Here is a 15,774-nt window from a genome sequence, read left to right as displayed (position 1 = left end):
CTATCTATCTATCTAACTATCTGTCTGTCTATCTATCTATCTATCTATCTATCTATCTATCTATCTATCTATCTATCTATCTATCTATCCAACTATCTATCTCTCTATCTGGTAAATGTGCACATGCTGTAGACTCTGCTTATGAATGGGCGCTTCCCCTTAAGTCCCGCCTCTTCCGGATGCACACACGGACCAATCAGCGGCGGTGTTGCGCATGGATGGGACGTTACGTCAGCTGCCGTCGTGTCGGGATTGGAATGTAACCGACTAACAATCGGAACAACTGAGCACTCAGTAATTGGACACAAGGATCAAGGAATCGCGTCTTTTTGAGAGAATTCTCCCGTCTCTGCGCTATTCTGCTCCGTCCTCTCTGTGTCGTTTCCACGCGTGTCCGCGTGTAACTTCGCCTCCTGCTGCCGCTGCTGCGTGGCTCAGCTCTCCGCCGATGAGGCTTTTATTTGATACCAGCGAGGGAATGCGGGGATAGGACGAAAAAATGCAGGGATTCGTCAGGTTACTCTTGCACCGCTGAGCCGCGTCTTCTCTGCCTGCGCAACGGCGCGACCTCCCCGCTTTCTGCATCTCTTCACTCGGGACCATGGAGCCTTAGAAGAGGGGGGGAGAGAGGACGAATTCACCCGGAGGCATTGGGATCGGAGCGCGGCGGCTCCTTTTACGACTTCCCCCGGTCAGTGTGTGACCGAGTTTAACATCCAAAACCGGGGTACCTTTGCGTCTGGGAGAGCCTCGGGGACCCAGCCGCTGCTTACCCCGGGAGGAGAGAGTTCCCACGCCGCTGTCGTTTCCCATGTGAATGTCTCGTTTACACCGCCGGCCTGAATGAAGGCGAGAAGAAGCGCAGGCTGAACACAGAGAGCGTGTATTTGATTTGATCCCCGCGGTGTCAGCAGCAGCAGCAGCAGCAGCGTCCGAGCGTCGCCGCAGGCGCTGCATGTGTTTAAATGGTGAAACTCTACAGAAGAGGGAGAACCGGGCAACACTTGTAAAATCGCCCACATGCACTGGATCAATTGCTGGATTTGGGAACCACATACGCAGAAGGGGCTTTGGGGATCCTTGGAGGAGGCAGCCGGAGGATGGAGCGGTGTAGCCGGGGTTGGTGAGAGCCTCACTTCGGGCCACTTTTCCACATTTCTTCTCTGTAAACAACTCGCCCCTGTTGCCAGGACACATGCAGGCCAAAAAACGCTACCTGATCCTGCTCTCCGCCGGCGCGTGTCTCGTGCTGCTCTTCTACCTCGGAGGTGTTCAACTTCCAGCGGCGAGCAGGAGCCGGCACGACCGCAGCCGACATGGATACCGGCCCGACCAGCCGTGGCCTCACTTCTCTGACCCTTTACACCCGTTCCTGCCCTGGGATCACACGGACACGGAGGAGTACAACCTGCACATATCCCCCACGCAGAAGAGGGACATCCACGCGAGTGTTTACAAAGGGAAACACTGTCGCATGGATTCCTGCTTTGATTTCTCTCGGTGTCAAAAGAACGGATTCAAAGTTTATGTTTACCCGCAGCAGAAAGGGGAGAAGATCTCCGAGAGTTATCAGAATATTTTATCCACTATCGAGGGGTCCAGGTTTTACACCTCAGACCCCGGACAGGCGTGTCTGTTCGTCCTGAGTCTGGACACCCTGGACCGGGACCAGCTGTCCCCGCAATACGTCCACAACCTAAAGACCAAGGTCCAGAACCTGCCTCTGTGGAATGACGGCAGGAACCACCTTATATTTAACTTGTACTCGGGGACGTGGCCGGACTACACGGAAGACTTGGGCTTCGACATCGGTCAGGCCATGTTGGCCAAAGCCAGCATCAGCACCGACAACTTCAGGCCCAGATTCGACGTCTCCATCCCCCTCTTCTCCAAGGAGCACCCGCGCACCGGCGGGGAGAGGGGGTTCCTCAAGTACAACTCCATCCCGCCTTTCAGAAAGTACATGCTGGTGTTCAAGGGGAAACGCTACCTGACCGGTATCGGCTCGGACACCAGGAATGCCTTATACCACGTCCATAACGCGGAGGACGTGGTTCTGCTCACCACCTGCAAGCACGGCAAGGACTGGCAGAAGCACAAGGACGCGCGCTGTGACAAGGACAACGCAGAGTATGACAAGTAAGTTCGCTGATGTTTCTGACATCAAAGTACATTTTATGTTGATTTGTATACTTTTACGCACAGAATTCGTGCGTAAAAACATCCGCCATCCACGTCAGCAGCGCACAAGACGCGCGTCTGTGGCGCACAGTGTGTGTGTGTGTGTGTGTGTGTGTGTTCATGTATATCTCACCTCCACTTCTTATTGGAAAGTTGTCCTATTATTATTATTATTGATCTGTTATCAATGGCAGCTGGAGTTCTAGAGTGCTAGAAACAGTTCCAAGACGTTTACTCGGTGCAAGGCTCTACAATGAGACGGTTCAGTTGCTACTGATTCGAATAACTTTTTATTGAACTTGAAATACATATTTTTTTATTCATAAAACCTAATATTAGTTTTCCTTCTTCTATATTGGACACAGTTAGCCATGTGTTTACACTTGGAATTCAAATCTAGGCTTACAAAGATCCCAGAAATGGATCAAGAGCTATAACTGATTAACAAAGAATGACTGGGTGATTTAATGATCCCAAACCTCCAGGTCACAAACTGATTTTTACTGTACTCCGCCTGCTTTCTACCTCTTTGTTATATGGAGCAAAAAAACCCAGAAAATATTGAAATTGAAGAACTGAGCTTGTTTTAATAGACACAATAACACTGTGATGGAATGGAAGACCGGAATAGTTGACAATTATTGGGCATGATATGTTGTAGTAAGATGTAATTGGTCTTCGTGACACAATCAAACACATGTTTATGCTTGGAATTTAAATCTAGGCTTTAAAAAAATGACACTAATTGATCAAATATAGGCTTAGGAAATCCCACATATTGCTCAGGAGATAGAAAAGCTCAACAATGAATGACTAATGTGGGTTTTTAATGATTCCTTCAACCTCCAGGTCACAGTTAACCAACCCCGACATTGTGCCGCTTCATGACTGGTTTTTACTGTGCGCTCAACCTCCTTTCTCCCTCATGGGCATTACATATAAAAGATCTCCAGACAGTCTATTAGCTCCCTTGACACTCCCCGCCTCCCCTCCCCTCTCTCTCCCCCTCCTTTCCAAAGAAATTCAACCGCCCCCCCTCCCTCCCACCACCTTCCACCAGCTCCACGTCATGAGAGCAGCCCTTTCTCCAGGATGTGCACGGACATGTTTGATTTGTGATTGTCGTGCAAATGAAGTGAAAGTCTGTTGTCACTGTGTGTGTGTGTGTGTGACGTGAATGTATCACGACACAGTGGGTTCATTATCACCTGCACTTCCACTTGATTCTACAGTTGATTAGCTGGAACTTTGGAGGTCTCGTTTTTGTCTGGGTTGTAATTCATGACCCCTCCCTCGCCCCGGATATTAGTGGCATGTCTTAATATAGCAGGCGGTGTTGTCTGATGTTTACATAGCTGGATTACGTGGTGAACTCTGCTGTCAGGTTCAATCGTGAGTGTGAGTGACGGCGTTTGAGCTGCGTTTATCTACCGGTGGATCCCACAGGCGTGTGATAACAGCACATGTCCACAGGGTTCCCGGTGGGTGTGTGTGTACCTGTACCTGTGTGTGTGTGTGTGTGTGTGTGTGTACTGCATAGCAAGGTTAAGGGAAAGGACAGTTGAGCAACGCATGGAAAGTTAACCTGCACATATTTCCAGAGTGCAAGGACGTGTGTTGGGTCGGGGGAGCGTGCAGCTCTCCTTGAACTTGACATGAACTCAAAAACCTTCCACAGCCAAACTGTAATTCTGAAAAAGAGACCTCTAACAAATCTTCACAAGCATGCACTTGTCTGTCAGTTCACACACACACACACCCTCTCTCTCGCCCTCCCTATAGCACACACACTCACCCTCTGCCTACGTCTCACTGGATGCCTTGGGCTCGGTGTCACCTGGAGAAATGTGTCATTCATTATCTGACATTCCAGTCCATCTCCAGATGTTCGCCTCTGGATCACGGAGAGCCTCTCGATGCTATAATCAGCTGAATGACACAGCTTCGTGGAAAATTGCAGTGATCACTGCCCACTCTTTCCACTGTGGTGTGTTTCATGCTTGATTAACTGTGATCAATAGCTCCGCCTGTTAGTCATACCATTTCTGAGTTCAGTCCCCACTAAAAGTCAATAAATCCAATTTCATCTCTACGTGTCTCTTTTACAGTGTTTAGCACTGAGTTTGCTTTTGGTTCTTGAGCTAAATGTCCGTGATTTTTTTATTTACTTATTTTAGATTTTCACCATTGATTAATCTACGGATTATTTTCTGGACAAAATGGCAGCAAAAGTTGAAAAATGTGAAATGATGATGTTCTCAAATGTCCACAAACCAAAATGATTGACTTTGAATGATTTCTTTGTTATCTGGAGCAAAGAAATGAAGAAAATACTCACATTTAAGAACTCAGAGAGCTTGTTTTATTAGATGGAATGAATTGATGAATTGATTGGAGGCTCTTTGTGATCAGACTTCATCAAAAGAAATTAAAATTAAAGGCTGTACCAACTGCGCCTGTCGTCCACGTTGTTTCAGAGGTCCCCCAAAAACAGAGAAGTTCAGGGCTGTGTTTTTGTTTGACCACGTCGTCCCTGATTGGTTCATATCCTCCATGACTGGACACTCAGGTGTGACCAGAGAGCTCCCGTTACACCTGCGGAGCGTTTTAGTTTCAGCTCATTGTTGGTCGAATAAAAGAAGTTCTTTTGTGAGACTAAGTGAACGACAACCGAGCGCTGAATCAGCCTGAATGATCATGTGATCATATCGTTGCAGATATATAAGCAGCAGAAATTCTGCTCTGGACACAGATTGTGAAAAATCCGGGTGTGCGGTCGCAGATTTGACTGTTTCTGTTGATTTTGCAGGTTTTAACCTGTTTTGTCAACCAATAGTTTGAAAGCATTTTTTTTCCCTCTGTTATTATTTAACAACCTGATGGGTTTTCATTTAAATGTGATTTAAAAACCCCTCTGGATGCCAGCCCGTGCTTTACAAAAACCCTGACGTGGCTGTTTCAGGTTAATGGTGGATGTGGGTGTCGCCAGCAGGTCAGTGGCACTGCTCCATTTCCAGAGGTTGTGGGTGAGAGTCTGTGCTGCAAACTCAGGAATGCACACACGTGTCAAAGCAGCTGTTGGCGTCGCTGTGTGACTGCACGTTATACTGTACGTACGCGGATGCTCTCTGAATGGCGCATATATCGTGATTATGACGATTATTTTTGCACATGAACTCCTATTTTAATGATTTTTTTTGTCCTTTTTTAAAATCTATCGTCTCAGTGAAGAGCGTGATTTCTGGGTCGTTAAAGACATTTTCTCTTTATCACATAATTGCTGTGTCTTTTGATGTGAACACACACACACACACACACACCCACGCTTACACCGCTGTGGCTGCCGGTACTGCATCCCGTCTCATCTTTGCCTCGTGACCTCTGACCCTGCTACCTTCCAGAGGAATGTTGCCCTGCACAGGAATGCAGTATCTGGCCTCCTGATCTGGTTCCAGCCCACACATGCAAACACACACACACACACACATTTATACCATTGATTTTCTTTAGCTGCAATAGCTTTCAATTGGAGTCACTCTGGTCCACATCCATGGCCAAGCGTGGATGAAAGGCCCCATTCACTGCTATTTTATCCACTCAGTTTTCAAAGCTGCAGACAATGATCCTGGCAGAAGGCAGTGAACGGCTATTATGAGCTGGCCAACTTGAAATTTCCACATTACATGGGATTGTGCTTTAATGCTGTGCCCTGTGGCGATGAAACTCCCCAGACTACAACAGCAATAAGTAGAAATATGAAAAGATTTGTGTTTCTCCTGCAGTCATGTCAGTTCTGGGTAATCATTCATCATCGCTGCCGCTTCCGCTTTCAGCAAATAATCACTTCAGGTTTTCTTATAAAAAGACAGAGATTGTGAAGCGCGTTGGCATTGTGACGTCACGTGTGTTACCCAATATCTTACACACTCCAGCGTGATTCTTTATGAAAAGGCAGATATTTTCCTTCACTTCTGCTGCCAGCTCCCTTGTCACGTTTCCAGGTAATATCTGAGAAAGACTCGTACAAAATCCCAGCGATTGAGTGGAAAAGTATCTGCAGACCCAGCACTGACCTGTATTTTCTGCATCTGGACCCTGTCTTGCTGCCCTTTTCCCCAGAGGTCAGGTCTGATAAAGGGAAATCAAAATGGGAAGTCACTTTTATGGATCGCTGCTTCCCGTTTTCAGTGAAGAGTCATTTCAGGTTTCCTCCTCACAGAGAGTGCATCAGTGATTGTTAATGCACATGTGCTGCACGTGCATTAAAGTACATAAAGTCATATCTGGAGTGAGCTGTTTAAAGTACATCATTATGAGTGTTGAGTGTTCCATTAAGGTCCAGCTGCAAATGTCCCTTCTGTTTGTTCTTTGTTAAGTGGTTTCTCTGGCTAACTGCGGCGTCCTCATCCCGTCATTTAATACTTAACCAGCGGATATTGACTTTGTACTTTAGCTACTTCACTGGCGTCTGCTGCTCAAGGTCACCGGCAAGACCTGGCATTGGAAAAGAGAAAGGGAGGAGAGTGAAGGTAAATAGAGGAAACGATTTAGAGAACAAGAAAGTCGAGAGGAGGAACGGAGAACGAGCGCACCTGGGAAAGTGTGTGTGTGTGTGTGCCACACGAGTCGGGATGAAAGAAATGGAGGGTTGAGAATATTACACGTGTAGTGAGATTTTTTCCCATTAGGAGTCAATGACGGTTCCATCAAGTGTGCGCCGCGGCGGCGTTTCCATTTTCACAACTGTATCATCAGTAGAAATTTTCCCACTTGAGAAAATCCTCTCAGAAGTGAGAGCATGTGAGAGAGGACAGCGACGCAGGCTTTTCAGCCCCATCCACCATTTTCATTTTCCCCTTTCCCTTCCATGACTGAGCTCTCTCTTTTTTCTCATCTCTTTTTCCTGTCGTTGACGTTTTCTTGACTTAACGGCACAAAATAACAGCCGGCCACTGAGCACGGCTAAGTGAAGAAAACCAGCAGCACTTCATCTCCACCTTATCTCAGCAAAACACGGATTATGAGTGGGTCGAGCAACACTCACCAGAATGTTGTCCTGATAGTGGAGTGCAGAGCAGACCCGGCCATGTTGTTAGAAGGAGAGGACGAGGGAGTCGCACTCTCCACGTTACCATTGTTTATTTATCTGTCGTCACATGACTAAATCATCATTATTTCATTATTGCCTGCTCCCTCGTAGATAAAGCACCAAGCTCATAATGGAGTATGTTAATGATGCTGAGTTTAATTAGTGTGAATGCAGTGGTGATTAATTAGGACTCTTTGATATTTTTGGTCTACATGCGTGTAAGAGATTTAAGCTCTTAACGACATAAAACCTCTGATTTTCAAGATATTTAAGCTTTCGAACGTAAATATCTTCTTTATTTTCCCTTTTAGGGGAGAATTACCCCAGGAATACATATTAGATTAAGGGGTGTCCACATGTTCTTGTGTCACCTTGTAGTCGCTGGCTTGTGAATCTTATGGTGATGCATCCTTAATCTAAGGACACCGGCTTGTCCTGAGCTAGTCATGAGTTAAAAATAGTGAAAAATGCTCTTTACAAGTTCCAATTGCATTTTCCACAGTGTCTGCTAGGATTACTCCAGGTCCCGCTGCAACCCTCCGTCCTTCCAGGAGTTTGGAAGGACGGATATGTGGTTGTTAGTTTGTGTTGCTGCTTGTTTTTCATCTTTGTCTTCATTGTCTACACAGAACATGTGAATCCAAGCGCGTGTGTGTTTGTGCACACGCACACGAGAGCGTGCGGGGTGACCGGCGTCGTGACCGGCGTCGTGACCCCGCTGTCTGTCCCCTCCCTGAGTGACGAAGGCGACGCTCTGCTCACTGACCCACATTTACTGACGGATTAGCAGTGTAGCCAAGCAGCCCCTGCCCCCCCCCGAGGAGGTGGTGGCAGTGCAGGGTGGAGAGGTGGGGGGCAAGACGGGGAGAGAAGTGGGGGGTGTGGACGTGAACTCGGATAACATGCATACACACTGGATTGGACAGTGATGGCCCAGTGAAGTCCTCTGCACCCCCTCCTGAGGCAGCTGCTGGCTTAGACGGAGAGAGGCTGATCTGGTGGGAGAGTTCCCCCCAAAATGAAAATCAATGAGTGAATTAGAGCAGCAGTGGGCCAGCCCCTGAAATCATTGCTTCTATTAAAAGCTGCTCACTCACGTGGGTGAATTAGGCCTTACCCTCAAAGATACCAGACTTTCATGATGTCATCTCTAAACGCTGCAGTGCATAAACCTTTTGTCTTTACGTTTTAACGTTTTACAATCGCGGAGAGACGGAACGAACCAAGCCGGTGCAACGAAGGAAAGGAAATAAAACTGACTGTAAACACAAGACGAAGATGAACGCAGCAAAGACAAGAGAAAGGTGGGACGATGCCATGTTACTGAAGGGCGGCATTTTGAGACGTTTTCACTCCGTGACCCATTTTCCACAAACAGCGTTTCTTGCTCCCAAAGTGCGCTCAACATTTTGGTGGATTCTCTTCGACTCGCTGTCATGTGTGCAGGCCCTCAGGCTGCACTAATACGGTTCTTATCTCTTTGCTGCTTGAGTGTGGAGGTTTAGTGCTTTAGTGCTTGAGAGGTCACGGTCTGTGTGTGTGTGGAGAAGGAACGGAGGATGACACGGGTTCCAGTGCTTCATGGGATTCGCCCTCATCCTCAGTGAGCACCTGACCATAGTCATCTCGTCTGCGTTTTACGGCCCCAGAGAATGACAGCTTTTATGGCCCAGAGAGGTCGTTCAGCAAACACCTACCTACAGCACATCAATGGGGCGGCAGGTCTTTGACGTCAGTTTGCACGTTGACCTCCCTCCTCCACTTCTCAACGGCACAAGAGCAAAAACAAACACCCTTCCCCTCCGCTGGTATTCATATTCAAATGGTAACCGGCAATAGGAGGAAATCTGAGTAAAGGAGGAGAAGGTGGTGGTGGTGGTGGAGCTGAAGAGGGCAAGAGCTTAAAAAAGCATTATGTCACTGAAGAATGTGTGCATGGCTGAATGTTGAGGGGGCCACGGCTTGGCGGAGAGAAAGAGGGTTTTGTTGGAGCAGATCTGGCTGCCTGGCAGGCTGATGGAAGGGTTCTTTCCCTCGTCTGCTCCATCACTCTTTATGGCTCAGTTTGACTTCCACTCTTGGAGTGTAAAAGTTAGGGCTGCCCCCAGGCCCTCCAAAGGGGTCCTATTGTGCTGGAGTTTACTCTCTTTCTAGAGGGAACTCTTGTGCCTTTGCTGACATCGCACACCCTCCCCTCATGGTCCCCCTTCTTTACTCTCTCATGTTTCACCCTTCTCCATCAACCGTGATTATCCCGCTCTCTGGCCTCTCTTGCCTTTTTGGTTTTGAAGCTTGAGCAGGGGGCAGGGGCAACAATGGCGGCGCTGCTCACGCCGCTCCGGCCGTCAACGACCAGGCACAGGTTTGGCAGGTTCCACTGACACTTCACGGATCAGCAGCTTAGCCAAAACTGAAGGAGGAGGGTGTAGGTAGAGGGGGAGAGGGCTTGCAAGGGCAGAAGGCATCTGGCCTCACTCGGGAGAGTGTCATCATAGCAGTGTGAGTGTATGATTGACCAGAGAGAGGAAGGAAAGAATGGTTTTCCCCACTTTTCCTGCCAGTTTGGCTGTGCTGTTGCGTGGTGTTTATTCATGAGCTTAACAGGGGCCTCCTTTTCAGATAAAGTGGAAGGCGTGCACGCTTGTTTTTGGGAGCCGATGTAGGACAAAGTGCAGCTGCTGGTAGAAATGTTTGATATCTTCCCTCATTTCCCCTTCCGTCTCTGTTTTGTCTTCCTCATCAGTCGTCCTGCTCCACACTCACCTCGCCGCAAAGTCCAAATCCACAATCATTTCTTTCTGCATGTGGAAAGTCTCATAAAAAGAATGTGCCCTTATTAAATCTCCCGCTGTGGCCTTTGGACATCAAAGAGTGACTGTGCGATTTCATGACATCATGGACGGAAAGATTTTAGAAGTAACAACATTTCTGGCTGTTTGAGTCATTTCCGCAGAGGTTCTGTTTAAAATATGGCAGAATTTTCCACTGCTTGGTCTGAAGGCACACATTCTTGTTTTCCCTACTCTGTTCTCGATGTACGGCTGTCGCTGAGCCACCGGACGTCCCAGTCCTTCAGTGAAACCATCACTGAAGTGTGGAAAACCAGTGAGAACTTTAAACCCTGAGATCAAGAGCGAAATGAAAGTAGAGATATGACGGGGAGCAAAGAGATGTGCAGCACAAAGAGCATCCTGCGCTGTGTATTAGCTTGACTGGGTGTGTTTGTGGGGGTTGAATTGGAACACAGTGGAACATGGAACACAACAGAACTTTGTCTTCTCAGGGTCTGCTTCTTGTTTGCCGTAGCAGTTCGTTCCCAAAACACGATGATCTCTGATTGTCTGAAGGTAGACGGGCAAGATGTGCGGGCAGAAGGTTTCAGATGGAACGTGCCAACTTGTCCCTGCACGAGGAAGCTATTTAATGCCAAAGACGCACTCTTCGACTGGCTTCACACTCACAAAAACACCACTAATTGTGTTTTTTTGAAGATCCTGCTGCTTCAGTTTGAACCCATATGTCTGCAGAGGTGGACAGACCTCTGCAGCACCTAGATGCCCGAGCAGCAGCCTCAGCTCTGGAGTAAAGTCTGTGCATGCATGGCCTTGAAGTTTGAAAAAGGAAATTAATGAGAGAGTTACCCCTGCTCCTGTCAAACAAAGGTTGATGGTAATTTGGCAAAGTCTCACAGTCTACTGGTCGACACATTCAAAATGCTCATTTAAACCAGACAAGACTGTTCAGTTGATTCTTAAACTACTTGGAAAAGAAAAGAGCGATTTTCCTCATTTTGAGTTTGCGTTTCCTGAAACGACGTTTACGGAAAAAAACCCTTTTCAAAACGACAAATGGAAAAAAAAATGGTTTGTGGTTCGTTCCATTTCTGTGTGGCGAGGACCTGAAGATGCTGCAGCTCATTTTACCAGTTGTTTTCAGTATCACTGCTTCTTTATCAAGGTGATGGCTCAGATTTTCCCATGGTTCCCCAGGTGCAGATGTGTGTGCAAAGGAAAGCGGCCTCAGTGTGGAGTTTGCCAAGTGTCTGGTAACTTGGGGAGTATTTGCTCACTGCCTCGTAGCTTAGCGTCTATAAACCCGGGACTACACGGACTCTTCTGGAGCTTCTGCTCTGAGTTCATGACGCCGGAACATATCTGCTCTTTATTGTGTGATGGGAAGTCTTCACCTTCAATGTTTTAGTTGGTCAGGACTGCGGAGGGTTTGCTTCTCGGTCTGCAAAGTGTTTGCACTGCAGCCGACGAGGGGACAGACGGAAATCCAGACAAGTGTGTGTTACGTTTACTCTGCAGTCTGAGCTGTGTGTGTGCATATGTGCACATGCTCCTATAGGCACACACACACACACATACACGAACACACCCCTTTTTTACCTCTCGCATACCCAGCAACATCTTGTTTGGCCGGAACCCGGCACTCTCTAAGTGTGGCCACTCATCTGGAACACCCCGACCCCAGAAGCTACAACACATGAATAATGCATGAGTGAGAAGAGCTTTTCTTCATTTTTTTTCTCCTCAAAAAACGCGTACCTATTTGACGGTGTAGCCAAACGCTGCTGCTCTCATCCTCCGCCCCTGGTTTTCCCCTCAAGAACATTTCATTTGAGTCTCATCCAGGATCAGAGAGAGTGACCTTTTTTTTTTTTGGGAGCGAATGAGTGAAGTCGCCGAGGGAGATTCATTATTCAATAAATTGCATTTAATGTGTGGAGTATGAAGTGAAACCAAATGAGTCTCAACAGCCGGCGGCATCTCTGGATGCTGATAAGCTTTTTGAGGACGACATCACCGAAAAAATAGCATTGAATGTCCCTGCTCTTTTTGGGACAGCTGAGGTCAGCAGATCTAAGTGCTCTATCGTTAGTAAGTTTATAGTGACTGCGTCATCATGTGCGTTTCATTTTCCATTTTAAATCTCCATAAATAACTCATCTTCAAGAAATGGTGTCCGAACCTTCCTTTGTCTCTCTGTTATTAACTTCTTAACTTGATCTGTAGCTTACCTTGAGTTTGAGTCCCTCCCTTTTCTCCCTCTGTGATGATAATCAGCTGTGAATCAGCTGTTCGCTCGTACTGAATGTATTTAATCGAAACGCCTTTCACTGGATTTAGCCTGGTTTAGCAGCAGACCCATCATTAGATCTGACCCTTCCGACCCCGACCTATTTTCATGCTTCGCTGTCGCTCGTATAGGATTATAGGTGTTGAGTTCAGTTACTGTTTATAATAAACATTTGCCAGCAGCTGTGATGTGAGCCCAAGCTGTGGCCCTGCTTCCCCTTCTGTGCTCACTGGAGAGAGAAAAGGCCGCAATCATCTTTATTACATGTTGGAAGTTTGAGGCTGACACGCACTGTAAAAACGCTGCTGCACCTTCTCATTTAACCACTTCCCCAGCGTGTGACTTTTTTTTTCTCACAGCTCCATTATGGACTTTCTTTCTTTTTACTCTAAATTTTATTTTAGTTTAACAGATGATCGGTTGTCGCTGTAATAGTACATCGTATTTTCACGATTAGCACACGTTAGCCCCGATAATCCCTGGTTTTATCAGCGCACATGTTGCTGTGACTCACGGTGCACTCAAGAAAACTGCGCGGCGTTTACAGCTGTGCATATTTCATGTCCTGCACTTTCACATAGAGTGAGCTCTTTATACCTGTAGGCTACAGCCGTGTGCTTTTCTAATGTGCTCGCGTGATAAGCACTGAAGTAAGTGGCTTTTATTATTTGACGCGTTTATGTCCCACCTCCTTCTCCTCCGGTCAAAGCCGCGCTCTGAGGTTAATTATTGTCAGGGAACGTAAACCTTATCAAGGCCATGTGTTTGTAAGGTTGTCTCTCCTTATCGGTGTGTGACGGACACACGTGTGCCAACACATTAAATAAACATCAGAGAGAATAGAAAGGGCTGCAAATGAATGGAAGCCGATGTTGTGCCAAACACAACTGGGCAGTGAGAACCAGGCGAACACCCACGACAGTGTTGTAAGGCGTGCATTAACACCAGAGCTGCTGGGGGATGGTTTTTTTGTATCCAGCACTTTTCCATTTTACAGTTCTAGCACGTCTCGGCTGGCCTGTATACATTTGATTTGTTTTTTTACAATGCTGAACTGTAGATTGGATAAAAAGACTTAATATTCCAGAAAATCTGCGTTAATCTCCAACATTTGCACTGTGTTTTCTTCTTCCTGGATTTGTTTCCCATCCTTTTGAAAAAAAAACAACAACACACCTTTATTTACTGCTGTGATGATGTGCAGATGTTTACGTCATCTTCACGTCATCCAATGTTTTCCTTGTGTTTGTGTTTGTGTGTGCGCTGTGATTGTGAACTGTGTGAGAATGTGTGTTTAGAAATGAGATCAAATCATGTTCAGTCCACTGTTGTTATAAAGCACTTCCTGTGCAACGAGCTCTTCCCCCGTGTGCCGGCCTTTTCTTTATCAACAAAGTTTTATCGTACCACGCTGCTGCTGCTGCTGCTGCTGCTGCTGCTGCTGCTGCTGCTGCTGCTGCTGCTGCTGCGGCGTACAATAGGATGCAGGTGCATTACGTTAATGCCTCCATTTATAGCCGATTGACTGTAGGAGCTCGTCAACCATTTATAAGTCAATATGCCAATAAATAAGTGCATGTATCAGTGGAGAGTACACAAGGCCAAAATAACCTCACTGTTGATCTTTGTGTATTCTAAGAGGTCGATTAAATGTATGAAAATACAGATTGTTTTTTTCCTCCCGACCGCTAAAATCAATTATTCATTTGTCAATATTCAGGTAATTAGTTAATTAGCTAATAATCTGTAAGAACTTTGACCAAATTAAAACCATTATTAAGTCTAATTCAGCTTAATTTGTCATATACTATCAACTGGACGTTTGGGATACATCCAGAAACAGTTGAAAGTGAAGATGAAAGTGAGTTAACGGAGCTTTTTCCTTCATGCGTTTGCGTTGTGGCTGAAAAGAACCGATGAAGAAGTGAACATGTCATTTCCAAGACATAGAAAAGACATTGGGAGACGTGATGTGAGGGAAATTGCTATTGATGTTTCTCACTGGCGTCATTTCATATTCCAAACCATTGATTGAGCGATTGATTTTCTCAAAACAATTTGCAACGTTTGTCAATAAACAATTAGTCGCAGTGAATTTCCGAACAAGCACCTGGTATTAAATATCATCTATCAACCTGTCGTAGGACCGTCTTTATTATGATGGGAGCTCCTCGACAACAACCACAGAGACAGGCCAGTGTGTTTATGTCACCCTCTTTACTTGATAAGTCATTTGTTCTTTTCACCCCTCATTAATTACTATGAAGCCGATCCACATTGTGATAAATCAGTGGTTTTCCTGCTGTGCCAAATGAGACAGATTGTGACTCATGCTGTCTCGTTAATCAGTATATAGGTACCTGATGAGGGTTTAAACAATCACTTCACTCATAAATGTCTTTTCCCCTAAAGCCCAATAAGCCTAATGTTGTATTTCATTATTTTATTGGCTTTTATTTTTTTTCTTACCTCGGGCTGGGCGGAGCACGTCCACTGTAAAACGCTGCAGTAATACACTCAGCAGCAGCCGAGACTTTAAGTGTCTCATGACGCTCTAAAGACCGTATCAGTGATTTGCACATCGAATTCTTTGGAGACACGTCGATACTTTAATTCCTGACTTTAAATTGGTCCAATTTTAAGACCGTTTGTCGCCAGAAAGAAGCAGCGGAGTTTCTCCAAGCCTTAAATCACACTTTTATTATCATCATCATTATTATTATCGTGACATTTTTCTTTTCTACGGTACCTTTTTGTCCACAATATCCACATAGATCCCGTCTATAAATGGCTCCCAGCCTCAGAAACCAATATCATCTCAAAGGTATGTGACTCTGGCAGACAGTTGTGCGTCTCTTCCAGCCACTGTGATGTGGCTGCAGTGCAGCTTCCTTTGTACGGTTGAATAGATGGATGGGTTTGCAGAAATGTGGCCGGCCCTCGCAAACAATGGCTGTTGTGGCTGTGGGCCGGAAGGTGTTTAAATAAGTTTAAATCACTCACTGACAAGGCTGAGGGAAAAGCCACAGGGAAGCATCTGATGTTCTTATCTTCTATCAAACTGCTTCTCATGCAAATCCTGTTAAGTTTAGAAAAATACACTTGTCCAGTCAGAATTCCCGCTTAATGTAGATTATGGATGGTTCCCCTGTTAGTGAAGGCATCAAACAGAGCTGGGTGAAAACATAAACTTTATAATAAATCGTTAGAACATTTTAAGATCTTGGATTTTAGCTTCTTAATATTCAGACTCTTTCTAAGTGGAATATTTACAGCGATTAGAGAACGGCTCGTGACCGAGTCCCTGGCAGGTCAAGGTACCCAAGTCACATCTGGACACTCTAAGTCACATGTGTCAAACTGGTGGCTCGGGGGCCACATGTGGCCTTCCAATCGATTACATGTGGCCCCCCGGCCCGCCC

The 15,774-nt window shown here is 46.2% G+C and overlaps 1 protein-coding gene across 1 annotated transcript in view; it reads left to right on the top strand.

The window, feature by feature from the left end:
* Positions 1-270: 270 nt before the first annotated feature.
* LOC122786453 (exostosin-1b) overlaps positions 271-15,774 on the top strand; it is a 109,674-nt gene continuing 94,170 nt past the window's right edge. The window contains exon 1 of the mRNA XM_044052772.1: positions 271-2,139. Within this exon, the coding sequence (XP_043908707.1) occupies positions 1,196-2,139 (944 nt within the window). The 5' untranslated portion in view covers positions 271-1,195. The remainder of the gene's footprint in view (positions 2,140-15,774) is intronic.

This window comes from Solea senegalensis, linkage group LG20, assembly GCF_019176455.1.
Source record: "Solea senegalensis isolate Sse05_10M linkage group LG20, IFAPA_SoseM_1, whole genome shotgun sequence".
Classification (NCBI taxonomy): domain Eukaryota; kingdom Metazoa; phylum Chordata; class Actinopteri; order Pleuronectiformes; family Soleidae; genus Solea; species Solea senegalensis.
Note: the sequence above shows the minus strand (reverse complement) of the source record. Positions and strands in the feature narration are given on the sequence as shown.